This window comes from Neolamprologus brichardi, chromosome 15 (assembly GCF_056152115.1).
Source record: "Neolamprologus brichardi isolate AB-2024 chromosome 15, ASM5615211v1, whole genome shotgun sequence".
In the NCBI taxonomy this organism is placed as follows: Eukaryota; Metazoa; Chordata; class Actinopteri; order Cichliformes; family Cichlidae; genus Neolamprologus; species Neolamprologus brichardi.
The window spans coordinates 21,749,990-21,776,904 of NC_142118.1; the positions used below are offsets into that span (position 1 = coordinate 21,749,990).

At 40.0% G+C, this 26,915-nt stretch overlaps 4 protein-coding genes across 6 annotated transcripts; 3 read left to right on the top strand and 1 right to left on the bottom strand.

The window, feature by feature from the left end:
* Positions 1 to 34: 34 nt before the first annotated feature.
* tatdn3 (TatD DNase domain containing 3) lies at positions 35 to 6,789 on the bottom strand. Of its 2 annotated transcripts, XM_006793518.3 has the most exons (10): positions 6,651 to 6,789; positions 6,471 to 6,503; positions 6,174 to 6,247; positions 5,655 to 5,739; positions 4,549 to 4,611; positions 2,617 to 2,726; positions 2,127 to 2,182; positions 1,946 to 2,058; positions 1,775 to 1,855; positions 37 to 1,687 (listed from the first exon to the last, which is right to left on the bottom strand). In XM_006793518.3, the coding sequence occupies exons 1-10, from the start codon at positions 6,705 to 6,707 to the stop codon at positions 1,553 to 1,555; spliced, it is 807 nt and encodes a 268-aa protein (XP_006793581.1). In that variant the 5' UTR covers positions 6,708 to 6,789; the 3' UTR covers positions 37 to 1,552. The 2 variants fall into 2 exon arrangements, with proteins under 2 accessions (XP_087708491.1, XP_006793581.1); XM_087852365.1 differs by having other exon boundaries at positions 35 to 1,855.
* Positions 6,790 to 6,870: 81 nt separating this feature from the next.
* Positions 6,871 to 13,327, top strand: nsl1 (NSL1 component of MIS12 kinetochore complex). 2 transcript variants are annotated; one of them, XM_006793517.3, is made up of 6 exons: positions 6,871 to 7,089; positions 9,017 to 9,089; positions 9,194 to 9,327; positions 9,576 to 9,630; positions 11,859 to 11,926; positions 12,002 to 13,327. In XM_006793517.3, exons 1-6 carry the CDS (start codon positions 6,898 to 6,900, stop codon positions 12,257 to 12,259), a joined length of 780 nt encoding a protein of 259 aa, XP_006793580.1. In that variant the 5' UTR covers positions 6,871 to 6,897; the 3' UTR covers positions 12,260 to 13,327. The 2 variants fall into 2 exon arrangements, with proteins under 2 accessions (XP_006793580.1, XP_035764841.1); XM_035908948.2 differs by having other exon boundaries at positions 9,197 to 9,327.
* Positions 13,328 to 13,813: 486 nt separating this feature from the next.
* batf3 (basic leucine zipper ATF-like transcription factor 3) lies at positions 13,814 to 15,924 on the top strand. The gene is made up of 4 exons (XM_035908991.1): positions 13,814 to 13,891; positions 14,224 to 14,328; positions 15,306 to 15,350; positions 15,528 to 15,924. The coding sequence occupies exons 1-4, from the start codon at positions 13,817 to 13,819 to the stop codon at positions 15,669 to 15,671; spliced, it is 369 nt and encodes a 122-aa protein (XP_035764884.1). The 5' UTR covers positions 13,814 to 13,816; the 3' UTR covers positions 15,672 to 15,924.
* Positions 15,925 to 19,334: 3,410 nt separating this feature from the next.
* Positions 19,335 to 26,032, top strand: LOC148098496 (general transcription factor II-I repeat domain-containing protein 2-like). Its single transcript, XM_087852505.1, has 3 exons — positions 19,335 to 19,429; positions 22,912 to 23,503; positions 25,914 to 26,032. The coding sequence occupies exons 1-3, from the start codon at positions 19,335 to 19,337 to the stop codon at positions 25,917 to 25,919; spliced, it is 693 nt and encodes a 230-aa protein (XP_087708631.1). The 3' UTR covers positions 25,920 to 26,032.
* Positions 26,033 to 26,915: the final 883 nt, after the last annotated feature.

The window sequence follows — 26,915 nt, forward strand, 5'->3', positions numbered from 1 at the left end:
AGCTGCAGCCTTAGAAGATGACCTGAGCTCATACTGCAGATACACCAGGGACCCAGACGTGGGGCAACTTTCAATATTTTATTTTCATAACTAATATATGACGTGATACAAAACCCCAAATACGCTGGAGATCATGGCACATGAGGTCTTAAAACATTTGATTGTACTTGTTATTGACAGTACTGAAATTAAAAACTCAATTTTAAAAAATAATTTCCATGCATCACTTGCTTTGGTCAAGAAAGACACATCTCATTAATTATTAAAATTATCTGCAAGACTTTGCAGAAAGCTTCTAGCTTGTGTGAAACTTAAAAAAACCTCAAAAGTAAAGAAAAACCTTTCTGAAATTCAAACGTTAGCAGTGTTCATCACGTGTTTAAAAAGGTTCACGTTGAGCCTTGCAGTGAAACACTGAGGGGCGGACAGTAGTAATAGGGCTGGGTATCGTCACTGATTTCTAGAATCGATTCGATTCCGATTCACAAGGTCCCGAATCGATTCGATCCACGATTCGATTCGAATCTGGGAAATTTTGCCTCAGACAGTCAGAAATATTATAATTCAGATCAGTACATTTACATATTTTTGTATCTATAAAAAGGAAGCTGACACTTGCAAGACTTTATCAAAGGTGTGAGCGTCACAGCAGATGCCTTTGTGTCAAAGTAGCTGAAGATAAAACACAGAAAAACATGAAGGTGATTTTCCTGGCCTGGGATTTTATAAAAATATTCTGCAGTGCATCAAAAACGAAAGAAAACCATTAATCAACATACGAACATTACCTCTGAAGTTACAGAGGTTTTATTAGAGACACGGCTAAGCGTTTTGCATTTTGCATAATTCTAAAAAGTTTACATTTGTTCAGAAGCCTATTGAACGGCAGAAATTAGGTTTTCTTTTCGGAAGTAATTAAAAGGAAAAAAAAAACAAACAGCGTCCGACAGCGCTGTAAACAACGGTAGACTTGTGCGTAACAAGCAAGCAAATAATGCAGAAAACAGATGGGAAACTGTTCTTGAAGTATACAGAGAGAGAGAGAGAGAGAGCTGTGCATGAAGTGTGGAAGCAAAACAGCAAAAGTCAGAGGGAATTCATGACGCTGTTTATGTGAAGCGTAGTTTGGATCTTCTTTTGCTGCTGGTTCAGTCAATATAGTTTGGAGAGAGATCAAACTAACAGCTTTAGAATCAGCGCAAAAAGGGCATAAACACAAAGCGCGGACCCGTCGAAACATCAGAATCAGCGAGCTGTCGGCTTTCAGCCCCGACCGTGTCCGTGCGGTCGGGTGAGAAAGGCGACATCTAACTGATCCATCGGCGGTCCGTGCTTTGTGTTTACGCCTTTGTGCAGAATCCGTGTTCCTGCTCTCATTTACTGTTTTAGCTGTTTGGTGGTTCTTGAAATTTTGTGAGGTTTAACCTGAGATTCTGGCATTTTGGGCAAAATAAATTTATATTAAAAAATTGATTCACCCCTAAGTAGTAAAGGGAGTTATGTTTTCCATGACGTCACACACTTGGATTTCAAAATCACGCTCATGTCACTGTCAGCGTGTTTTAGCTTTGGGGAAGAGTCTGTATGCATTGTGTGCGGTGACCAGCCGAACAGTTTCTGTTGGGAGACCTTTGACATCGGCGATGTAGCGACATGGCAGGATGATGTTAGCGGGCTCATTCCTCACCTGGCAGACAAAAGACAGATTAAACATGTCTGCACTTGTGGCGCTGTGTCTCAATATGATGATGATTTTAAAGCCTTTAAAACTTACATGCTGGTGAAGCCCCAGGGCAGGAGAGTCGGTCTCAAGACAAATGTGCTCCAATGGGATCTGCTTGATTAACTTGTCCCTCTGTTTGGCGGTACTAAAACTGTTTATTCAGGTGACTCAGCAAAAAATGTTAAAAAATGTTTTTCCACAGGACGACATTTTTCATCTCACCTGTTTGCTTCTGCAGACAGCGGGGGGGAAAGAGAAGAGGTAGCCCGCCTTCACACCTTCCAGAGCGACCGATGGCTTCCCCGCAAAGTTATGAAGCAGAGCTCGGCTGATGCCTGACAGAAAAACAGAACATGAGATAACGTTCAGATGTCTGCACGGTTCGCTGGAATCTAACACTCACCTTGTTCCTTCATGGTCTCAATCGTGACCCTAGCAGCTGATCTGGAGTGGACGTTCCTGAACAGAAATTCACAATCAACACGTTACACAGACTTCTATGTGGATTAAAAACCTTCACTTAGCGACTTGCGCATGCTCGGCAGACTGACTGTTTGATTATTTCTGGGAAACACAGGCTTGGGGTAAAAAGCTCAATGTGAGCTTCATATTTTTATTCTTGGACTCTGCATGATTTGTTCATTCATGTTTACACTGAGTCTTGATGCACTGGGACTTCTTTCAGCTAAATATAAGGTCTTGTTTGGTCCTAAAATGTGTTAAATCAAATCCGTCATTTAAAAGTTCAAACACTTGAAAAGTTCAAGCCTTAAAACAATGAAACAATTGAATTCAACACAGTGGAGTAGCCGTATAAACCCTGTGTTATATTTGTGAAAAGGGAAAGAACTTGAACTTGAACTCTAACAATAGCTATTTTAATTAGTCCTCACACAGGTAAGTCCAGCTCCTTGGCGATGCTGAGCTGTTTGATGAAGACGGTCACTTGGTCATCTCTGTCCTGCTGAGTCGGGGCGCACCAGGGAGTGAAGTCTAAACCAATCTGAAAAATTAAAAGAAGGCTGTTATGGCCCTAGCAGGGCCTCCCGTGAAATTGAGCTTGTGTGGGTGTGTCCTGCTCTCTCCTACCTTAGGTGCCACCCTTTTTGCACAGCTGACTCTAATCAGCAATTAGGGCTAGAGACAGGTGAGGTCTAGTGCCAAAGAGCCTTGTTGTGTTTTGTAGGTAGCCTGCTCTGGAGAGGAGTGTGTTTTGATGACTAACCCTTTTTTGACTTACTTTTCAGTTTATTGACCAACTACTGGGTTTTGTTGTTTTCCTTCTTTAAAATGTGATAGGGCTTGTCCGTCTCTTTTAGTTGAATTACTAATAAAACCATTAATAAAACCCTTTAATTTAACCATTTTGCCTCCCACGTCTCCTTTAGATAGTTCCCTCATCCCCTGGACCCTTTAAGAGTACGTAAAAGTTTGGGGCTCATCCGGGATTTGAAAGCAGGACCTCACACACCCCAAGTCCAAATCGTAAAAAACAAATAAATTTGTTTTTAATCAGTCATCCCATCCCAGACTACTATTAATGTAGGAAAAGTTTTAGAAGACCAGAATCACTTTCATTTCTTTTTCACTATGATCGTTCCAAATTTTAAGTCGTTTTTCTAACAAATTTAATCAGAATTTCATCTCCTGAAAAGGTACACTCAGACTAGCATCTTAATGCTCACCATTAACATGACATAAACATTTAAAGCACTGATCTACAAGTTCAGTATTCAAAGGATTTATGCATGCTACGGTAGAAACTAAACCTTGGTCTCAGGTTCGCTCTTTAAACTCTCAACTTTGATCTATGTCAGTGAATCGTTTATAAGTTTCATAAGAGAAGAAACATAAGAAATTTCTATAAGAAACAGAAATGAGGCACACCAAATGCTACATTGGATGCATTTGTGTGAGCCACCTTAAAAACCGACACCTGCTCTGGTGCATGAGCCTCTGGCAAGGAAGAGGTTTAAGTCGCCATCTCTCAAGTGAGTCAGTTCTCACAGAGCTTATGTCCAAATGAAGTCGAGTCAAAGTGGTTTTGATTGCTCAACCTAAAACCACAAAGTACCCTCAACCTCCTCAAGCAGCCGCAGATTAAAGAAAAACTGCCAGAACAGATATGAGGGAAAAGGTTACAGATTCAAACTGTAGCTGAACTAAAATGTGCTCAGTGAAGCAAAGGATGGAGCTCTATGTCTCCAACCTAATCCAACAGCTGGAAACAGCAGTAGGAGAGTGTTGATTTAGCCCTGTGACACCTGAAATGTGCTGAAAAAACACACACATTCCTCATTGAGACCATGCAGAAATTCCTTGCACCATCAGCGCCTGCTGGAGAGCAGTTAGTGTGTGTGACTGTCTGTGAGCCTGAGAAATACTGACCGTGTGCATTAACCTTTTCTTACAAGCGAGATTAGCAGGTAAATCGGGGCTTTTAACAAGTTTAATCTGCTTTGCTTCAAGACTGGTTACGTTAACAATGTAAAGATTTTTTTAACATGGGGAAGACACAGTGTGTGTTAATGTGTGTGTTTGTAACAGTTGAATCCATGACCACCCTTAAGCCTTCAGAAGCTGATATAACTTAAATTATCTATGAAGACTTCCAGTCATGGAATTATTTATTATATAAAACTTTGGTTAAACTTTTTCCTACTGAGCTACATTTCACGGAGTCTGAGATGCAGCACACTTCTTAGTCAATTTAAAAAGACGTTTAACTTAGACATATAAACATGTTTTATTAAATCCGCAGTAAAATTAAAAATACTTTAATAAAAGAGATTATTATAAGGTTCAGTTAGAGGTTAAAAGTCTACCTCTCCAACAGCGACCAGGCGTTCTTTGTGGTTATAGAAGTGTTGAAGGGCGACGTCCAGATCCTGTGGAACATATTTCTTTATTAAAGGAGAGGCTTAAAAAAAAACATTAAAAAAATATTTTTCTGGGTATTCAGCAAACACTGATCTACTGGAAATTTCCCACACCATCTTCAGGGTTTACAGAGAATAGTCTGAAAAGGAGAAAACAACCAGTGTGCAGCAGTTCTGTGAGTTTAAATGTGAAGTTAATGACAGTGATCAAAGAAGAATGGTCAGACTGCTGCAACAGTAACTGAAACAACCACTTGTTATAGCTGAAGTGTGCAGAAGAAGCAGAAGAGCATCTCTGAGCACACAGACACGCACTCACAGATACTTGAAGCAAATGCGTAGCAGAAGACCACAATGGTGGTCTGATTACATCATTTCCTTAGGGATTAATAAGCATTCTGTTTCTGATGGGCTGCCACTCCCGTCAGCTAAGAAAGGAAAACTGACGCTAAAATTAAACAACAATAAATTTGAAAAACAGAAAGCCAGAATTTGGTATAAACAACATGAAATGGATCCTGCCTTGTATCAACTGTTCAAGTCTGCGGTGGTGTAATGGTTTGACACTTTGCACCACCTTAGAACAGATTGAACATCCTTTAAACATCACAGCCTTTCTGATTACTGTTGCTGACCATTTCCATCCCTTTATGACCACAGTGTGCCTGTCTATTGATGGTTGCTTCAAGCTGGTTGGTACATCTTTGTCAAACTAGTTTCTTGAACATGTATGCAAATGTCCTCCACAGTCACCCGATCTCAATCCAACAAACCACTTTAGGGTGTGGTGCGGTGGAACAGGAGATTCATATCATGGATCTGCAGCCAACACTGTACTGAATGGGTGATGCTATCATGGACCAAAATCTCTGAGGAATACTTCAAGCACCTGGTTGAATTGCTGCCATGAAGAATTAAAGCAGATTTCTACCGTAGTAAGCAAACTACATGAATCACTGGATACAGTCTGGATACAGATTTCCTTCCCATTTTTTCATAATTATTTAAGTAAAATATTTAAAAGACAGATGCGCTACACATTGGTTCACTACCTGAGGTTTCACGCTGTGCTGCTGAGGGCCCTCGGCAGCCTGCAGCGGATGGATGCCAAAACACGGAGCCACGAGATCTGGATAGCTGTGAGAAAGGAATTCAACATAACATCAAAGATAATAAATGCAATGCTTTCCAGCTGTGAACAGCTGTGCAGAACAGTATATACACATTTGTTTTCTTTACACTCTGCATGACTGACTTTAGAGGAAAAAGTAACACAAACTCTGTTCTTACTGTGAGCGCACCTCAGTGTGTCTGTGTACTTTTACTATACAAATATTAGTCCAGAAAACCTAACCTTTAGTTGCACCACAGTTCCTGGATAGTTGTATTTATTTCATCAGCAAATAACTGAAAGTTTGTCTCTTTTTCTCCTGTCTTAGTTCAGCTTAATGAATCTTTTAGGCTTTATGCTGTTGATGTCGTTTTTCTTCAATTTGGTGTCCTCTCAATAAAAAGCAAGCAGCATAATATATGTTTGTGAGACAGACAATGTGCTTTGCAGACGTGCAGACCTTTCCTGCAGCTGGAGAACTCGGGCAAACTCTCCGACTTCTTCTGTAACTGCAACCAGAGTCTTCACACCAGCCTACACATAGACACACATAACTGCATGCTTACTATTTTAAATATTAAATTAAACTGCACTTATTGTACTTGTGTGAACCAAGATGAAACATACAACTACATGTTTTCCTCATCTGTAGTTTCAGGCTGTATTTCCAAATGGCTCTGAAAATATCTACAGCTTTCAAATGGCAAAAGATCTGTAAGGCATATGTGAAGGTATAAAAGGAATTCATTATGCTTACCTCTCTCGTCCTCAGGATCACATCCTCGAAATCCTAAAAGTAAAAGAAAGGCTATATTTGAGTAGCATATATAAAGCTAGGAGCTGTAATCAGACTGTAAATAAAAAGAGTAAGTAATGCTCTAAATTTCCTGCAGTTCATGAAGAGGTGACGGATAATTTCCAACACGTGACAATTTACCTCTTCAAACTCATGAGCCGAGATATGACAGTGACAATCAACGAAGCCATTCTCCATTGAAAATCAACAAATAAAATCTAAGAGACCAAATAAATTCTCTGCGTTAGTAGCATAGCTAACAACCATCCCGGAACACTCCTCCAGAAATAAACGTTGTTCCTTCACGGTCATCTATAGTAGTGGGACCGGTTCGTTTCTGTTCAGTTCCGGGTTGCGTTAAAAAAATATAAACAAGTTGGCGGTAAAGATGGAGGCCGTAGAGAGTGAAATCTTACCAAGTGAGGAAACAAATCCAGAGTACAGGGTCCAGGTAACCTCGAAGAAAGTAGTAAGTGAGCAGGTGAACAAATACAAAGAACTTTTAAAGACGGCTCTGGACGGGCAGCCGGAGGACTTTCCGGAGGAGACGAAGCGAGTTTTACTGCAGGAGCTGCTGGCAGTGAGTCCGAGTCCTTTCTCACATTTTGGGATTGACTGTAACTGAACATGATGTGAGCAATGCTAAACTGTAGAGGCCAGGCCGCTGATAGTTGTTTTAATGAAGGCGTATTTGTATTTATAAAATCTTTGCATATATACTTTACAGCTTGATATTAATAAGCCACATCTGTTAAGCTCACCAGTAATAGTTATGAGGTCAGGCATTAGTGTCTGTGGGCTGGGATGTTAGCAGACCACACTGAGAGTAGGTGGAAGAGAGGAGATGGAGGTATGCTCTGGAAAGTCAGTTGAAGCAAGACAGGATAGATATGTGTGGATGAGAGGAAGGCAGGTGTAGCAGCGAAGATGCAAGGAGCGGATGTAGAGGAGCCTAAATACCTGGGGTCACCTTCCAAAGAAATGGACAGTGCACAAGAGAGGTGGAAAAAGATGGTAGTTGAACGTGATGAGACAAAATTAGAAATAAGTACATCAGAAGGACAGCTCAGGTTGAGCATTTTGAGACAAAGTTGGAAAGGTGAGGTACAGATGGTGTGGAAAAGTGTAGAGGAGGGATAATGGCTCTGCTGGACAATGGATGTTGAAGATGGAGTTGAAGAGAAGATGAGGATGCCTGGGTTAGGATGAGATGGAGACAGATGACCCCAGTTTTTGATCTAGTTATTTTTACAAATCCTTTATGCACCTATGATTACAGACTGTCTGTGCCAAAAAGAGACAACAGACAGACAGCTGAAAAAATGCCACTATAGTGATTTTTTTTTTTATTACGTAGAGGAAATCTGATATGGTGACAGTACCAAATTTCACTTAGGGGTGGTCTAAATGCTCTAGGATGGAAATAATTAAATGGAGAGTGTGTAAATACTGTGTGTTTGTTTGTTTTGTGTTTTAAGTTGTGCTGACTGCTGTGTGGATACTTGCGTTATAAACTTACAATCTACAGATATTGCCGGCTGTCAGTCTTCTAACAAATGATTTTATTGTAACCGACGCAGCGTTTGAAGTTTATGTTGTGACTCGTGTCAGTTTTTTCACTGACTAAATCCTCAAAGACAGGCATGACTGTTTTAGAGTCTTTTTATCACACTATTATTGCTTAATATAAAACCATATTTTAAGTACACAGTAAGTGCATCTCACGTATTTCCAGCTGCGTGCTTCATACTGAATCATCGTCACGCTGCAGTAGAAGAAACCAAAAGTTTTCATGGAAATTTGGGGAAAACAGTGTTTCAGTTGTGCAGATTATTTGTAGCCCACTTTAAGCTTCATGTGAACTAAGTATAGAAACAACTGTGATCAACGTTTGACCTTTGCACGGAGGACTGTACAGTGTTCATATAATAACAGCAACAGAGTTTCCAGAAAATGATCCTGGTAGTCTTCTTTGGGACTAGATTAATCAGGACAGTCCTGCAAAATAAAGCGTAATATGTCTGTGAAGGTTCTCAGTTATCCAGGTCATCGTAGTCAAAGGAGCTTGCAAAGAAAAGCGTCTTTGCTTTTCTTTTCGCATGATAAGGTGGGGCCAGGTTTCACAATGAACTCACCCGAAACTCTGGCTGATTGGGACCCACACCCAGTTTCACACCTTGGCTCAGGCGATTAGAGGATCATCAGGGGGTCCTTTTGTCCCTCTGTGGGGGGACACTCCCACTAGGTTTATATCTGGGACTCTCCACCATTTGACCTTAGAACTGAAGAAGCTTCTCGGATGAGAGGTGAAACGTCTTCAAGTAACTTAAAGAAGTCCAGACGCTTTTCTTTGCAAGCTCCTTTGACAAAGTGTAATATGGCTTCCTGTGTTGACCAAAATGGAAACGTTATCAAATCGATCTGATCCTGCTGCAGTTGAACAGCTGACATCATATTTTAATGTGTGTTGCCACTGATTGTGTGTTTGTTTATTTGAAACTGTGCAGAATTTTGAGGCTGCTGTTCAAGCTAACGTGTTGGTGAATGGACGGCCTTGGGAGGAGGCGCCCGATGATGAAGGTGATCCTTCGCCGTTTTCATACTCTTGTTTCAATTATTATATTTTAAGGAAAGCTTTATTTAGTCAACTATGCTGTCTGTTTCTCTACCACCAACACCCTCAGCAGAGGATGAAGCTGTAGATCTGGAAAGCCTCCTGGACGATACTATTGTTGAGACCACAAGAAGGCGCCGTACATTCCCCAAAAAGATCCTTCCTCATGTGGTGCATGCCCTCAAGGCTGAACGGAAAATCATGGTGGGGCTTTTTTTCTCCTTGTTTATTTTTTGATTTACCAGCTCTGATTATTGTGCATTACTCTCAATTTGAGTTTTTTGTATAAAAATAAACAAATATATTGAATAACTAAAGTGCAAAAGTGCCAAGTGTTTTTCAAAGCAAACAGTATTTTCTATCTTTGAGAAAATGTTTATTGCTAATTATAGATTTCACAGAATCTTTCATGAACAGATATTTAAAAGAAACAAACGCGTTTCATGTTTCAGGGGCTGTATGAGCAGGCCATCAAACCTCAAGAGGTGGTCAAAGATCCTGATCAAGGTAGTAGCCTCTGATCATTTCTATAGACACACACACATTTTTTATTTTAGTTTCTTCCCCAAACACCAAATCTTTACAGGTATACCAGTGAGTGTTCACCTGCAGCTGACTGGAAATGCTGAGCACCAGCTACAGAGTGCTGTACTGCTGGCTCAGGACAGTGTTACTGTCTTACTTTGGAGAGTAAATTTAGACATCTTATGGTTAAGTGTAGAGTCAAAAAGAAAAACACATAAAGCGCCCTTTGTCCAGTGAGGGGGTGTTTGCTATTTTAAAGTGCATTTAGGAAGAACTGGTTCTTTTTAAAGGCAGACATGAAAGTTTCAGCATCACTGAAGTGAAATACCTAAACGCATCAGTACTTCTTGTTCACCGTTTTTAGTAGAACGAAGCAAAGGCTGTGAATAAAAACATATCGGCAGGTTGTAAATGACTCATGAAGCAATAACAATAGTTTTACTGTAGTATCGCAGGTCACACAGTCATTCATACAGTTGCCATGAAAAATGTTTATATATATATATATATACATATATATTTTTTAAACTTAAGGAGTAATTTGCACAGATGTTGGTGAGCAGAGCATTACTACTTTACACTTTACATTACTGCATTACTTTCATAAGCGTGTTACTGAAGAGCAGTGAGTAGGACCCAATGAAATGCTGGCAGTTTGCCACTTTAAATGGTAAATGCACAGAATTTTCTGCCTTATTTTGCCACTCATAATGCTTTATCACTCATACATATATACAGCGTTATGGCTCGTCTAGGCGCGGCCAGACCACAACATAAAGGGTGATCCATCCCCGTCCAACCCCAAGCAGCACTTCACACAATTAATACTTTGTGACAGTGATTTATTTACAATGAGTGAATTTAAACAAAGGAAGGGAGCGAATTTTAACTTCGGGGTGAACCCAAGGCCAAAACAACAAACAAAAGGTAGCCTATCTCAGGAGTAAATACAACTTACCTAGTCAAAAGAACTAAACCAAACGACAATTACTTTCCTCCCTACCTAACAAAAACAGGAGAAAACTAATCAAACAAAAAGGCGGTCCACCCCTACATGCTCCTACATTAAACCAACATAGTGAAACACACGGTCTGCCGGTTGGGTTGGGCCGAGGATGAATCACCTGGCAGTCCCTGGCGGTGTCTTCTTATACGCTGCCTCCCGGTCGTTAGCCAATCGATACGATCCATCCACCCTGGATACACCAATCATGGAGGAGCACCTGCACACTCAAATTTAGATATTATAATTACGACAACAGTCGTAACAACAGTATCACTCATTTACACACTTTCACTTTTTCCTACGTGTTAGTGCATTTTATCATTCTGTGAAACATCAGGACCAACTTGAGATTCAGTATATTTCCCATTGATTCTTGGAGATGAAGACTGGAGCCTTCCAATTAGTACATGACCTGCTCTACTTCTTGAGCCACAGCCGCCGAATCAATCGCTTTAAAATAAATTTGAATCAACATTAGCTTGAAAACGATGAATGACGCTTGAAGAGAGCAAATTCTAGCATGGCCTCCTGAACAGTCGTAAAAAAGACTGTGCAGTTCTTTATCACAGCAGAATATACAAAAACTCAACATATCAAGCAGACATGTTTATGTGGTGTATAAATAGATTAGTTCTTCCACCAGTTTACTTTTAATCATTAGTTATTATTCATCAATGGCTGCCTTCCACAGTGTGTCCTGTCTTCTTACCTTCACCCCCAACCGGTCGCAGCAGATGGCCACCTCTCCCTGAGCCTCGTTTTGCTGGCAGTTTCTTCCTGTTAAAAGAGAGTTTTTCCTTCCCACTATCACTAAGTGCTTACTTGTAGGTGGTTGTTTGATTGTTGGGTTTTCTCTGTATTATTGTAGGGTCTTTAACTCAAGGTAACTGTTGTTTCGATCTAGTCGTATATAAATAAAACCGAAGTAATATTTGTCCAAATATAGTCACTGTTTCCTTACATATTTTATACCAGACAGTATTCCCTTCTGCACATGCCTAGAGTATGTTGAGTTTCAGTATTTCCAATGATTCTGTGACTATTTTGTGATATTCTTTGTGTTAAATCAGTGTGGACAGTTCTTTTTATTTTGCAGCAAATCTCCACAATGCCTAAGCAGACAGACAAGACTAACTGTAGACACAGTTGACACCGATGTGCAGTTTACCCTCGATAACAGTGCCGTTCTTGTGTGTTTTACCAGAGAACATCATGAATGATTTGACAGCAGCCGCTCCTGGTGTGGTAAAGCAGGCCATCCAGGTCATAAAGGTAACACACTGAAAGCTCTTAGCAAGTTGTCCTTCATGTATGGAGTCATTACTGACACATTTTTTTTTTCTACAGTCAATCAACACTCTGCAAACACAAGTTGAAGGCCTATGCGAAATCCTCAAAATGAAACCCAGCCAAGCCTCTCTGGAGATACACAGAGAAGTGTTTGGTTTTAATGACCAATCAGAGGCTCCCTTTCCTCCTGCGAAAACAGCCATGGGAAACAAGCAACCAATAAAGAGAGCTGTAGAGGAAGCAGCAGCCGCAGAGGGCTATGTGCCCCAAGCCAAGAAACCAGAGTGCTGCGTGGGAGAGGACAAGCTTGAGTGACACTTCAAGAAACATTAAACCAGTGTGAAATTCCCAAACACTGCAGTTCCTCTAATGGCCACTTGGCTGATCCCAAGAGCCAGCACATCCATAGACTCCCACATTAAAATATCTAACTTTACAGTGGAAATAAATGTGCTTTACAAGCTGCTACAAAAATGTTTTGCTCTCTGTAACCTGCTCCACCCTCTTTAACAATTGTACAAGGTTTAGCTTTAGTATGATCTGGTCTGTGTCTGTATGCAGCTTGCCGTCCAAACTTAGCCAAAAACTTTTCACTGCTCTCTCTGTGAGCACTTCACCAGCACTGCGGTGGCCAAAATAGCAACACTGGGGCCTTAAAATATACCAGATTGTGTCAAAGTGGATACATCCCTTTTTAATATCCAGTCTGTGGCTGAAATTAATAAGTGTAAACATGATCATTCTTTTCCATGAAGCCAAACAGAAGTTTCAGTTCCATGTGTGGGCGGCAACAGAGATACTGTTTGGCAAGTCAAAAGCACAAAAGCACAAATAAAAATACCCCAAACTGGCTGATTTGTTTGTCCACTTGGAAGGACTAAAGTAGCATCAGAGGTTTAATCTTGTGGAGTTATGTGCAGCATGTTTTTGCATATTATCTCAGCTTGATCAGCATCAGATTTGTTCATTTGTTAGTCTAACTAAATTGATGATTTTTGTAAAGGGAAAACTGTAATTAGTGTTGAATCAAATGAAATCATTTATGTCATTTCTGTTATCTTGTGCATAATGTATATAATACAATTCCAGGGGCTTTGCTTGTACTTGTACTTGTAACCTTTCTCATATTGGTCACTTTGTGGTCACTTTAATCCACTTTAAAGAGATTCATAAACCTTAAATTTATGGTTAAAACTCCGTAAAAGCTGTCGGTTTAGTTAAATATATTGTTATGTCACAACTCTTTAAATCCCTTTTCTGTTTTTCAAAACTTTAACTGAGAGAAACTGTATTTTTGGGAAACTATGTTAAGTAGTGGATTTATAGTTGTCACCTGCAGAATATGGGAATGATCTGTGCGCACAGTAAAAACAGAAACTTTAAAACATGTTTATGAATGGAAGAAGTGTGTATTTTAATGCAAAAGATTTCATTCTGTAAATCTAACCAAATAGTTTTGGTGCATAAATCTAATCTGTGAGTGTAAACAGTAGCTGAAGCTGAACCCTAACCTCCAGGGTGAAAGTCCTGCGTCTCACCAGGTTGTTGTTTTTTAATAGAATCTGCTTCGTCTGTTGATTATCTCAGTTGGCTGTCTGGTAGTCCTGAAGACAGACTTCTTCCATATGCTAAATACAGGTTAACCATGGGCCCCCCCAAGTCACATGACTTACCTTAACTGTCCTCGCCACTTCTTTAAAAAAGGCAGCGAAATTGAAAAGTAAGCTGAAGTGAAACTCGAGCTAGTTTTCTACCCGGTGTGTTTGAACTTGACTGGACTCAGTGCCCAGCACACACACACACACCTATCAGTCTCCTGACAGAACCAGTGTTCGTCGTCTTTCCTTTTAGGTTTTGATTTTAAAGCCTGTGATGTCAGTCTCTGGTTTTTCATGCCAGTCTCAACAGAATAACATCAGCACCAACCAGCTCTGTGAAGGATGGGAGGTAAGAAAGATCACGTCATCGTGTTTTTTCTTAACGCGTGTACATTTAGGTTTGTTTTTTTACCTTCCTCCTAATCCACGGGGAGGTCAGGGGTCAAGAGGTTTTAAAGATGGTTTAAAACATCATCTTGTGTATATAGGCTGATATCGCTATGGTCACCCTCGTTGCGTCACGTGGAGGTTGTGTGAGAAATAGGCAGATATGTGATGTAATGCTGCCAGTGTCCTCACATGAATCTGCACAAACAAACTCTGGTCAAGCAGTAAAAAACGAGACGTAAAATATCACAATTGTAGAATGCGTCAACGAATTATAGTGTTTGTTTGTGTCAGTGTTCGGAGGATGAGGGGCGGAGGATGAAGAGGAGAGAGAAGAACAGAGTTGCAGCTCAGAAGAGCCGCAAAAGACAAACTCAGAGAGCCGACCTGCTGCACGAGGTGGGTGAACATATTTCTGCTGGTCAGATTCTGACATATGCATTAAGTTGGTGTGTCAAACATATGGCACTTGGGCCCAAAGTGGCCCACCAAAAGGTCTATTTTTGGGCTCTTAACAGGTTTGCAAAATGTTGCAAATATTTTTTGCACTGTATTTTTTTCCTCCATGAAGGTTTATTTTGCAAGTCACTGAGAACAGATTGTGTCTTTGAGACTGGTTGTCTGAGATGTTAATTTCATCACAGCCAGATGACCGCCCGCTCACCTTTACAGAGTTGTTACTGACCATAACACATCGGCTAAAGTGAGGTGGTTAAACCAACGACCATGCCAACACGTTTCTTTGATTTACAGCTGGAGTGTTTCTGGCTGGCTGTTTTGTTTCTCAAACTGTTTTGGTTTTACTACAGTTCAGATAAAATTGGGCTGTATGTGGCTGACAAACTAGAATGAGTATTTTGACAGGTCCTTTCTTGCTTGTTTTAAAGCAACCTGTCGGTCAAAGAGCAACTAGCATTTACATGTGGACCACCAGGATAAAAATATGAAGTGAAATGGACTTAATTAATATTACTTTCATAGCTTTAAAAAACAAAACAAGTTTATTATTAATAAAAGAAATGTGATGTGTGGCTCCTGACTGTTTGTTGGCTTGTGAAATAGGGCAAGGAGAGTGCTCTCTGATTTCTCTGTCTCCATATTATCAAATCCAGAGATGACTGAGTGCTTACAAGCTGGGACTGCATCAATAAAAATCTCATTGTGCATTTACGCAATGAATGTGTAGCAGCCACATTTATGTGTCTGTGCAAAAATCACATTTCCAAAATTACAATCCCAAATAAAATACCCCAAAGATGAGATGTTCAGTCTAGCTTTTGTTTTCAAATAAATATTATTTTTTTTATTCATATGAAAGCTTTTATTTTTTAATGTAACATGTATTTCCCACTTTGTTCCCCCCTCTTCACCTCCAGGCCTGTGAGCTGCTAGAGCAGAGGAACAGGAAGTTGAGGAGAGAGGTAAACACACTGCTAATTCTGTCTCTGCTCGTCTTTTACAGACAATTTTATTTTTATATAAACAGCAGCAAGTCCTGTTTGTATGAAATGCATAAAACACAGCAGAAATGAAAGCAAATAGTTCTGGTGTACCTCCATTGCTTTTACACAGCAGTAACAGAATGAATTCATCTCCAGGTGGATTCTCTGTCAGAGGAGCAGCACCTGCTGACCGAAGCTCTTAGAGCCCACGAGCCCTTCTGTCCCATCATGCACTGCTCCTTTGCCTCCTCCACCTCTTCCACCCTGCAGCCCGAGAACATGGCAGCCCGTTCTGTTTGAGGCAGGGAACAAAGTTTCTGAAGACGAGTTAAACTTCTGAATGTATCTGAGAGTTGGTGTCTCTGTAATGCTGCAGTGAACCTCTAGAGAGCGCTGTTCACCACGCTTACACACAGTGACGATGCAACAGGTTTGAGCTGCTGCTGATCTGAAATCCAGGTGAAGAGCGTCCTCTGGTGGTGCTGTTATAGAGCTAATCATGTTACTGAGAGCAGACCTGAGCTGCAGCAAATACGAAGCTATCAGTCGAAAAGCAACGTCAGTGTAATATTGTTATCTTTGTTGTGATCAGAATAAAATACTGACTCCTTCATATGTGGACATATGTTTAACAAAAAAGATCTGGTTATACATTTTCACTGTTCCTAAATGATGAAAGATGGGCCATTACTATTATCTCCTTCTTCTTCTCATAGAAGCTAGTCTGAAGCCTTTGCTCATAAAACAACATTAGTTTAATCAGCTTTAATCAGGAATAGGGATTGAAAGAAATTACACATTAAGTAGCCACTTTATTAGGTACACCTGACTATTACAAGGCTGGACCCTATTTTAACCCACAGAGCTGCTATAATTCTTCATAGCGTAGCGTAGCTTCAGCGAGGTGCTGGAAAGTTGATGTGATAGCCTCACACAGGTCCTGCACATCCGTGATGAGAGTCTCTTGTTTCATGACATTCTAAAGATGCTCTATTGGATTGACATCTGGTGACTGTGGACGTCATCCATGTATAGCGAACTCCCTGTCATGTTTTAGAAACCCGGTGGAGATCATTTGAGTTTTGTGACAGGGTGTGTTATCTTGCTAGATCGTGACACACCCTACTCATCAATAATCACTGCTCAGGTTGTTTAAACATTGCTCATTTGGTACTAAGGGGCCCAAAGTGTGCTATGGAAATATCTCCAACACCAGCAGCAGCCTGAACTGCTGTTACAACGCTTACAACCCTACTTTATGTTGTTTTCACCAAACACTGATTCTACAATACAATACCAGCCCAGTGAGCGAGTGTGAACGGTAGCCTCAGTTTCCTGTTCTTAGCTGACAGGAGTGGTAGCTGGTGTGGCCTTCTGCTGCTGGAGCACATTTGCTTCAAGATTGGACCTGTTGCGCATTCAGATATTGCCTTCTTTGGTTGTAATGAGTAATTATTTGAGTTCCTGTTTCTTTCCTGTCTGCTCAAAGCAGTCTGCCATTCCCCTAAGACCTCTGACATCAACAAAGCATTTTTGCCCAGAGGACTGCATATTTTCTCTTGTTCAGACCATCCTCTGTGAACCTTAGAAATGGCCTTAGAAAAATCCCAGCAGATCAGCAGTTTCTGTAATGTCCAGACCAGCCTATCTGGCACTAACAACCACACTGAATGCAATGTCGTGTAAATCAGATTTCTTTCCTCCTCCAATGCTTGGCTTGAACTTCAGCAGGTTTTTCTGACTGTGTCTACATGGTGTGGCAATACAGTTTCCTAAAGCACAAGACATATTAAAAAAAACCCATTACTAACCTGTTTATTAACTTTAATTCAGAGACAGACAGTTTCTGTGAGAATGCTTCTTCCAGTAGCTGTTTCACTCTGCCAGTGATAAAAAAAAAAGTCAAATCTTAAAACCTAATTTTATGATAATCCCTAAAGAAGCTGACACTGAAGTAAAATGTTCCTTTAGCATCATTTTGTGCTGCTATATGCTAATACGCCATGAGCCTGGTTGAAAGAAAAGCACAGCAATGCACTTTATTTTGCACTTAAGAGACACATGAAATGTTACCACGTCAAGTACTAAACCCACAGACCGCACTTTGAATCAAAGCTTTGTTTTCTAATGCACGGTGGCGCAGTGGTTAGCACACTGTCTCCCCACAACATAAAGGTCCTGGTTTTAAATCTCCTGGTCACATGGGGCCTTTCTGTGTGGAGTTTCCATGTTCTTCCCATGCTTGCCTCGGATTCCTCCCAAAGTCCCACAGTGACACCACACCAAACAACCAGAACATTAAAACTGCTCACCGTGAATTGTGTGTGTTTGTGTGGGTCAAAATCACAAAAGGTCAAGCTCACCAGACCTGCATGATGTATGAAAACTGCAAAATCTCTCAATTGTGTCACAGGCTAATTGCGAAACTAATGCTCACCATCATCAGTTTAAGTAACAGAAACGTCTTTGAGGACATCACATCATTTTACTAGAAGTCTTCAGGTCATTTTGAGCATATGAATAGAAATCTATAAGTTGGTAAATGCTACCAGTTCTCCATTTTGACCGCAACTGCATCAGAGTTTAAGACAGCACAGTACAGAGCCCACTTCAGTTTTCCTTCCTCCTTCCTTCCTTCCCCCTTCACATGAAGAGGTGAGTGGATCATTTCGACACAGAATATGATGAAGCAAACCACTGGAGACCAACCATTTCATAGCAAAAGATTTCAGGGAAGCCAAACTGATGCTTTTCTTCCACAAACCTGCTGATGAATTCTTTGAAGACAAAAAGAAACAAAGTGGGAAGGTGAGCTGTTTTCAGCTTGTTAGTGTAGAATTACAGCTGGCAGTAGGCGGCTCCATAGAAATTCAGTCAAAACAACATTAATGATGTCTACATAATGAATAAATTATAATAATATGTATTATTAAAGAGGTGTGATGAACAGTAGGTTTTAAACGTCTTTAAAACTTTAAATCTACTTAGATTCTGGATATTTTTAACATTGGTGGAATTTTTAAATAAACACTTAAAGAGATATGTCACTTCACAGCCAAAAGGTCCTGGTCAAATTCACATTTGGGCCTTTCTATGTGAAATTTGTATGTTCTCCCTCTTTCTGAGGAAGTTCTTTTCAAGTACTCCCACTTCCTCCCATAGTATGCTTTCACAGTTTCAGGATTCCCTGAAACTTTCCCTCTAAAATCCATCTAACCACATACAGGTCAAATTTGATCGGGAAAAGCCTCTTTGCACACACTTTAAGAGAAGTCATTAATTTTCAGGTTAAAAGAATTTATGGTAGCTGGGATAGGCTGCAGCAGGTCAAATTTAACCCATACTCAATGTATAGTGGCAGAAATAATTATTTTATCCCACGTAAAACACGTTTTAGTACTTAGTGGAGAAACCCTTGTTGGCAAAGCCAGCAATGTTTCCAGTAGTTGGCACTGAGGTATGCCTTCAGGACCCTAATGTGCCTCTTCTTTAACCACTCCTTTGTTGCCTTGGTGATATGTTTTGGGTCACTGTCATTCTGGAAAACACGTCCATGACCCATCTTCAGTGTTCTTGCTGAGGGAAGGAGGTTGTGGTCCAAGAATTTACGATACACGCCCCTGTCCATTGATCCCGGTGAACTTCTGTACCTCTAAAAGATAAACAGCCCCAAAGCATAATGTTTTCACCTTGGCTGTGGGGATGGTGCTCTTTGGGTCATTCTCACCTTGTGGGGCGCTGCAAGACTTCAATCTATTATGATGTAGCGTGCTACCAATGGTGGACTTGGTGATTGTGGTCCCGACTGCCTTCAGATCATTAAAAAGCTCCATGTAATTTTGGGCTGATCCCCCCTATTTCTGCATGTGTGGAGCTCCAGACCGAGGGTTATTTTATATCACACCAACAGCTATCACCTTCTCACCTGCCTTCTTGCTGATGGTCATATAGTCAAATCGAGCCATGTGCGGATTGTCCCTGATGTCCTTAGACGCCTCCTCTGGTCTTGCCCATGGTGATAGACAGGTTGGAATGGAAGAAACTTATTCTGTGGACAGGTGTGCTTTGTACATATAACAAGTTTAGATCATGAGTATCTGATTTACTGGTTGATTGACTGATTGAAATCTGTGTGTCACATGGGCACACTGAACCTGTGTGAACCAGAATTCTAGCTGTGTCGTAGGGGATCACACACTTATTTCACTAAATGACACAGAAATCAATTTATAACTTCGATGTAATGTGGTTTTTTTTTTTGGAGTTTTGGTTGGTATTTTCTCTTTTATTAAAATAAAACTACCGTAAAAATGAAACACTGGTCATTTCTGCCAAATTCAGTTGGGATCAAATAATTGCTTCCCCCCACCGTGAAGGTTAAAATATTCAACAAGTGGTTTTAAATTATTTCTAATGTTAATTTTATAGTCCATGTGTCTGAATACTTTGGAAAATGAGGAAGTCTTACCTTTTACAGCCTGAAGAAACGAATCATGTTAAGCTGTTGAATTTAAGAGAATATATTTTGCAAGGATATTACAAAAAAAAATTCTTAGGACCCAGAAAAAGCTGACCTACCGTACATCCACTCATTAATCTGCTGCAATGTAAACACCACTGGCCAAAAAAACACTACAACATTTTTTCTCATTCATTCATTCATTTATTTGTTCATTTTCAGGCACAACAAATACCTATATTGAACATAAAATGCACAAAACAAAAAAACAAAAATTGCCTGAAAAAGGAGTGGGACGAAGAAAACTTATTAAATCCCACCCCTATACTCACTCATCATCAAAAAACAATAAACTTCCCGCAGCTACGCCCATCATTACATACAGACCCATCAACAGCCCCGGACACATACAAGCATCTCAATGGCAGCTCGCAAACAACAATTAGAACCTTCATAACTGAATACAGAATATATAAATTATAAATTGTATTACCACAGGTAACAGGCAGTAATAATTACAAGTAACAAAACACACATACATATACATACATACATACATATATATCTACACACACATGCACGTATATATACATACATACACACACTTTTTTTTTTTTTTTTTTCTTCTTGGAATCCATACCAGCAATGGTAAGAGAACAGACATTACAGAGCACACTAAAAAACCATCATTCAGTATACTGTGACCAAACCAACTGTTTGTAGAGGTTTGTAGATCTGTGTTTCTAATGAAACACAGATCAACAGTTTCAGGGAAAAAAATTTTAAATGAACTTGCACAACTCCCAGTTGCCTTACTGTGCTGAACTCCACCCATCAAGGTCTCCAAGTTACACAAATTAAACTCTGAATTCCTGGAAACCATATTTGGCCTGGCTTCTCCAGTTCCTCAGACATCCTCAGGAAACTGGCAGCACAGACTCTTTGAAACTGAGCCAAGACCAACGTATAAGTGAACCATTCTCTAAAACAACTCACGGTGCACAATAAGTAAGGAAACGCTGCCCAGGCGGAAACGAATATGTCACTGACTTATTCAGAGGAATCCAGTAGGCAGCCTGCTGAGACAGATAATTAAGCTACAAATATATGCTCAGTCACCCAGAACAAAGATAAAGGCATTCAGGCAGCTACACAGCTGCCAAGTAACACTACACACACAAATATCCACAGAGTTCTGCTGAAATTCTGATAAAGAATAATGAGAACAGGGCTGTAGGAAATGTTTTAGAAATGCTGAGATCATAAATCATTTTGAGTCACTGAGACGAAATTTCAGAGTAAAATTTCAGCATCTTGGCTCCGTTTTTCAGGAAACGTAGCCTGTAATGGAAAAGTTCATCCAGTGACAGAGGTGACTGATATTAAATTGCAAACAAACTCTGCATGGGAATGGGATCAAGTGTTTGTTTTAAAGGAGGACATTTACTCGGGAGAGTACAGTTTGAGTCCCATTGTTGCCTTTTAGCTTGACAATGTTTAGACAGTATGATGTTGTACAGTATCCCCACACTAAACTTTTCAAATTCTACCAAATTCAAAGCTGTTTGTTTGTATTTGTTAAACTCCATGTTTTTTGGCCTAGGGGTTGTTATATTTTAAACCAAGTCTCTCACAGACTACAGTTTATTTCCCTTTGTGTTGGTATCCTGCTACAAACTGTGATTGGTTATTCTTGGGACAGCCGTGACCTGATTAACTGATTTTAAAAGATCAAAGGGGCTTCACAAAGCACGACATGATGAAAAAAACAGGAAACCTTCATGGTTAAAAGGTGAAGCCAGTGCAGAAATGCCAAAACTGCAGTTCCACCAATGGTCAGATGAGGCTGTCTCCAAAAGTGAGTCAGTCACCATAGTCTCTCATGTTAAAATGTCCATCTTCAGCTGTGAAACAAACATATCTACAGTGTTTCTATAACTATATGCAATACACTAGGATGTTTGGGCTTGCCAGAAAAAAGCATTGTTGCTGATTACTGACTACCAAGCTTTACTTTTGGCAACACAAGTCTTTGAATTATATGAATTGACAGATTTTTAATGATCTGACATATAATTTGGCTCTTTATGAATGAAAGCCTATTTGAAAAGCTTGCACTTCAGTTTTGTGGGTGAAATAAAAGTTCTTTATTATGTGTCTCTGTGAGCTGCACTCATAAAATAGATGATTATGATACTAAATTACAGCACTACCGTATTTTCCGTACCATAAGGCACAGTGCACCTTATAATCCGGTGCACCTTATGTATGAATTCTGGTTATACTTACTGATCTCAAACCAATTTTATGTGATAGCCTACGCGGCGTTCAAAAAAATGTTTTAGTACGACTTTGGTAAGCTACGAAGCTGCACTGCTTGATGGATTGTCAGAGTCTTACGACTACTGTAGTCAGGAGGCTCGCGGAGTAATCTGGGTCCAAAACTCTGTCCGCTTCAGGTCCCAAATTCAAACGAACACTGTGGCATCACTGAGAGTTAAAAACTGTCTAAATTGTTTCTAAATTCTTTCTTTAATAAAATGGTCAGCGTTGCTGCTTTACCAGGTGTATCAATTAAGTTTCACATCCAGGCAACCACGAAAACAGAATTTATAAAATTTAACGGAGTTCACAGTTAGCAGGAAGTTAGCTCGCTAGTTTCTGACTGACTGAGAGATTTCTGAAAAAATTAAAACTTACAGCTCTGCTATCCCTTTCAATATAAATAAAGACAGAAAACTAAACAGCAGTGACTTTTGTAGGGCTGCTGAAGTTGGACTAGCTGGTATATAATGATGTGCAACGTGATCGCTAGCGGCACAGCTATGTTAGCATAACATAAAAACAGTGAAGCTGGAAGATAACCGCTAACTTTTTTTCCACTAGATAAAAGTTAATCTAAGGGTTCCCGGTGGTTAGGGACAAATGCAATCGCATGGCAGGATGCTATAAACCAGGGGTGTCAAACGTACGGCCCGCGGGGCGGATCAGGCTGCTCATTTTTATAAAGTATAAAAACGAGCAGCAATTTTTCAATAAAGAAACTGCTGTTCCAATTGTGTCCATTGGGTGGCGCAATAGCAATTGTGAGCTACTTTGTTTTGCCGACAGGATTTATGATCTTTCAGCGGATTTGGACAGCCAGTTGAAGCAAAAAGTAAAGTCATTTATTGTGTTTTCAGTTGCAATTGATGAAGGCACGGACATTACAGATGTTGCACAACTGGCAATTTTCATCCGCGGAGTTGATGACACATTGATCGTCACCGAGGAGTTCGTGGAGTTGGTACCGATGACAGATACAACGACCGCAGCTGATATTTTCACCGCACTCATCGGCGCGCTGGACAGGGTCGGAGTGGACTGGTCCCGCGCTGTCAGCCTGGCTACAGATGGCGCGCCCTCAATGATCGAGAAGAAAGCAAGCGTTGCAAAAAAGTTCAGAGATAAAGTGCAATCTGCAAATGGAGGACGTGATTTTTGGACTTTGTATTTTGATCATTGTATTTTGCACCAGGAGGCTTTGTGTTGCAAGTCATTGAAAATGGATAACGTCATGAAGGTGGTCATCCAAACTGTTAATTTCATCCGATCCAGAAGTCTCAATCACCGTCAGTTTGACAGTCTTCTCAGAGAGAAAGATCACATCTATGGCCTGCCATACCACACTGAGGTAAGATGGTTGAGCCGAGGTGCTGTGTTGAGGCCTTTCTTTGATTTACGAGAAGAAATTGAACAGTTCATGGAAGAAAAGGGCAAACCAGTGTTAGAATTTCATTTCGCAGAATGGATGCAGGACCTTGCATTTATGGTGGATGTTACAGAGCACCTGAATAACTTGAACAAGCAGCTGCAAAGACGCAACAAAGTTGTCACGCAGTATTATGACAGCATACGTTCTTTCAAGTTGAAGCTGTTATTGTGGGAGACGCAGGTCGCTGGTGGTGATGCAGCTCACTTCCTCTGTCTGAAAAATGTGTGCACGATCCAAAGTGTGGCAGATATGAAGCGGTTTAAAGATAAAATAACGGGTCTGTTACTAGAGTTTGAGCAATGATTTCAGATTTTTGGTGAACTGGAGAAAGACTTCAAAGTTTTTTGCTCGCCGTTCACCGTAAATCCCTTTGACCTGCCCGTCCGGATCCAACTTGAAATAATAGACTTGCAGTGTGACTCAGATTTGAAGGGCAAATTTGCCGCAGCTGGCTTGAACACATTCTATCAGAATCTCTTGCCAGGTTACCCCAACTTGACAGCCCTCGCTGCAAAACTGTTGTGCATGTTCGGAACCACGTATCTTTGTGAGCAAGTCTTCTCTGTAATGAGCATAAATAAAACAAAACTGCGCTCAAGGCTCACGCACAGGCACTTGAATCACATCCTGAAGTTAGCTGCCGCTCAGGATGTGAAGCCTGATATTGATGAGCTGGTGAAAGCTAAAAGATGCCAGGTATCAGGAGTCAAATAAACTATGCAACCCCACTGAAAGTGCTGCATAAGACACCCTGATGTAGTTCTGTGATCTGTGATATACTTCTGTGAATCACTGAGGCACTGTGTGTTTGTGTGTTCTTTGTCCTCAGAATTTTCAAATAACTTGAGATGTTTTATGATTAATAGCTATGTTGTGCCTGTACTATTTTGAACATACTGTCCACAGGCTCTAGCTTTATTTTTATGTTGATCGTATTAAAACAAAGAAAACAATCTGAAGTTGTTGTTTTTAAGTTATATATACAATGATTTTACCAGTCCGGCCCACTTGAGAATAGACTTTTCTCCATGTGGCCCCTGAACTAAAATGAGTTTGACGCCCCTGCTATAAACGGACCAAACTTCAGTCAGGAGAACAACTGAGGTAATGTATCCACAATATGAGGTTAGTCATTAATATACTGCAACAACACGGGAACAGAGCAGCTGCGAGAGAATTCAACATTAATGAATCAATGGTACGGATGTAGAGGAAGGAAGAGTTGAGTAAAGTTTGACTTATCTGTTTTCTTTCATTTAATGCGCCTTATAATCCGGTGTATCTTATGCATGAAAACAGACGTGTTCATCAATAGTGCGCCTTAAAATCTGGTGCGACTCATGGTCCGAAAAATACAGTAAGCTAATGGGTGACCTCAGTGACCATAGCTCAAAAGTTCCTAGGCGAATTATAAAATGTATTCATAAATGTTAATGAGATCAAATTAAATCAAATTACAACTTCTCTGTCTTTTTTTAAAGTCGACTTACACCGTAACGTTTCTAGCAATTACTCAGTTGCATAATTCAGGGATAGAAAGGAAGATCGTGAACATATTACAAATTTAAAATGATTTATTTTATCAGTTTATTGGTGACCATCTATTTAATAAAGCTTTCACTAGATTTATTATGAGACATTAAAGTAAAGTGCTAACTTGCTGAGTGGTGGGGGGATGAAATAGCACTGGAGTAATTCCAGTTTCCTTTAGAAACTTCTCAAAAACTGATGGAAAGCTGAGGGAAAATAGAAATATAAAATAAAAAATTAAAAAATTAAAAATAAAATATGTTATCTCACACACAGACGCAATGCACCCACATGCTGACATAAAAATTCCATTCACCTCCAACGCATCTACACAGACACACACGTACACTTCTGCTGAAATATGAACTGCATTCTCAGTAAGTTCCCTAGAAGAGTAGTGGTTGTGCCAATAGACAGATCATCTGTTTCTGCAGTAGTTTAAGTGTCTAAGGTTTTGGTCTGCATCTCACAAATAGATTTAATTTAGTGCAAGCAGCACTAAATAATTATAAACACTTTGAAAGCTTTTTGAATGCCTTTTTCATCACACAGTTTACTCAAATCCTCTTTTAACTCTGGAATTATAAGTGAGGGCTTGTTTTGCTGCTTCTAGCAACATGTTTACAAAGCCAAAGCAAAATGCTGTCTCTGTCTTTGCACTGGAACCTCTTGCACTTTATGACTTGTTTCCTTTTATTCTAGGAGATGCAATGTTAACCTTCCACGTAAAGGCCATCACAGACAGGTGCTCTCATTTTTTATATGCGGTATTTCCATTTTTTATTTTTATTTTTTACAGGTCTGATGCTGGACGTCATTGACACCATGAGAAACCATGCTTCCTGTAACTACCTGAGCAACTACAGTGGATTCATGTGGCGTAGAGCACTAAAGAGTCTTTCCCAATTTTTTCCAGGAAGGTTATACCATCCGTTCCAACGTTATTTAGAGAGATAGCAAATTAAAAACAATAAATCCTACAACCAGTCATGTAATGTAATAGCCACACGTCCCTTCAGGCATCATCTTTTTGAACACCACAGTCAAACTGTATATTGTAATACTACTGCTTTTAGAGGTAAACTTTATTGGATTTCAGTAGTTTTTTTGGTTTTTAAACTGTTCCCAGCGCATTCGCCCACAACTTGACTTGGTCCCCTCACAAATAAATATGGTCAGGTCGAGTTGATTTGACACATCTCGGAAATTAAAGCTACATGCCTGCAATGTTAAATTAGCCTTGGGGTGAAGACTGAAACAAACATGTGAACAATCCACCCTGTAGCTGTTTGTTTACTAGGAACAGGAATGTAGAACCACCCTTCGTAACAAGAATCTGAGTAAGTAAGTAATACATTTCTGTGTAATTTTATCTTATTATTTTATCTATACCTGTAATTTCATATCTTTTTCTCTCACATTTCAGTGGGGGAGGGTGGGGGATTTTGGCCCTCCCTTCCTGATAATATTGCATCAGTTCACTTGAGGACTACAGGTATTTTTTTGTACGCGGCATTTTCATCAGTTCAAGAAGTGGACTTTGCCTGGGCCATTGCCAAATCAGACCGTTTATCTACACTGTCCTTCTGTATTTTGACAAATAAAGAAATAATGACACAGGTTGTAATTTTTAAAATCTCATAATGACCAATATTTTTTGTGCTGTTAAATCAAACCTTATAAGAGGATGTGCTGTGTTTTTACCACGTCTGTAATGCTGAGCATCCTGTAGGTTTCAAAACGTGGAGAAACTAAGACAAAATACACAATCAGAGCTGTTGAAACTGGTTTTGACACCAGG

Excerpts from the sequence above, each read along its gene's own strand:
- LOC148098496 (XM_087852505.1), top strand. The coding sequence starts at position 19,335 with ATGTGCGGATTGTCCCTGATGTCCTTAGACGCCTCCTCTGGTCTTGCC. Across the intron at positions 19,430-22,911 it reads GAAACTTATTCTGTGGACAG|CAATTGTGAGCTACTTTGTT; the intron begins GTGTGCTTTGTA and ends GTGGCGCAATAG.
- nsl1 (XM_006793517.3), top strand. The coding sequence starts at position 6,898 with ATGGAGGCCGTAGAGAGTGAAATCTTACCAAGTGAGGAAACAAATCCA. Across the intron at positions 9,328-9,575 it reads AGGCTGAACGGAAAATCATG|GGGCTGTATGAGCAGGCCAT; the intron begins GTGGGGCTTTTT and ends TTCATGTTTCAG. Across the intron at positions 11,927-12,001 it reads AGGCCATCCAGGTCATAAAG|TCAATCAACACTCTGCAAAC; the intron begins GTAACACACTGA and ends TTTTTTCTACAG.
- tatdn3 (XM_087852365.1), bottom strand. The coding sequence starts at position 6,707 with ATGGAGAATGGCTTCGTTGATTGTCACTGTCATATCTCGGCTCATGAG. Across the intron at positions 6,248-6,470 it reads TGATCCTGAGGACGAGAGAG|GCTGGTGTGAAGACTCTGGT; the intron begins GTAAGCATAATG and ends GTCTATGTGTAG. Across the intron at positions 2,183-2,616 it reads AAGGAGCTGGACTTACCTGT|GAACGTCCACTCCAGATCAG; the intron begins GTGAGGACTAAT and ends ATTTCTGTTCAG.
- batf3 (XM_035908991.1), top strand. The coding sequence starts at position 13,817 with ATGTCAGTCTCTGGTTTTTCATGCCAGTCTCAACAGAATAACATCAGC. Across the intron at positions 14,329-15,305 it reads GAGCCGACCTGCTGCACGAG|GCCTGTGAGCTGCTAGAGCA; the intron begins GTGGGTGAACAT and ends CTTCACCTCCAG. Across the intron at positions 15,351-15,527 it reads ACAGGAAGTTGAGGAGAGAG|GTGGATTCTCTGTCAGAGGA; the intron begins GTAAACACACTG and ends ATTCATCTCCAG.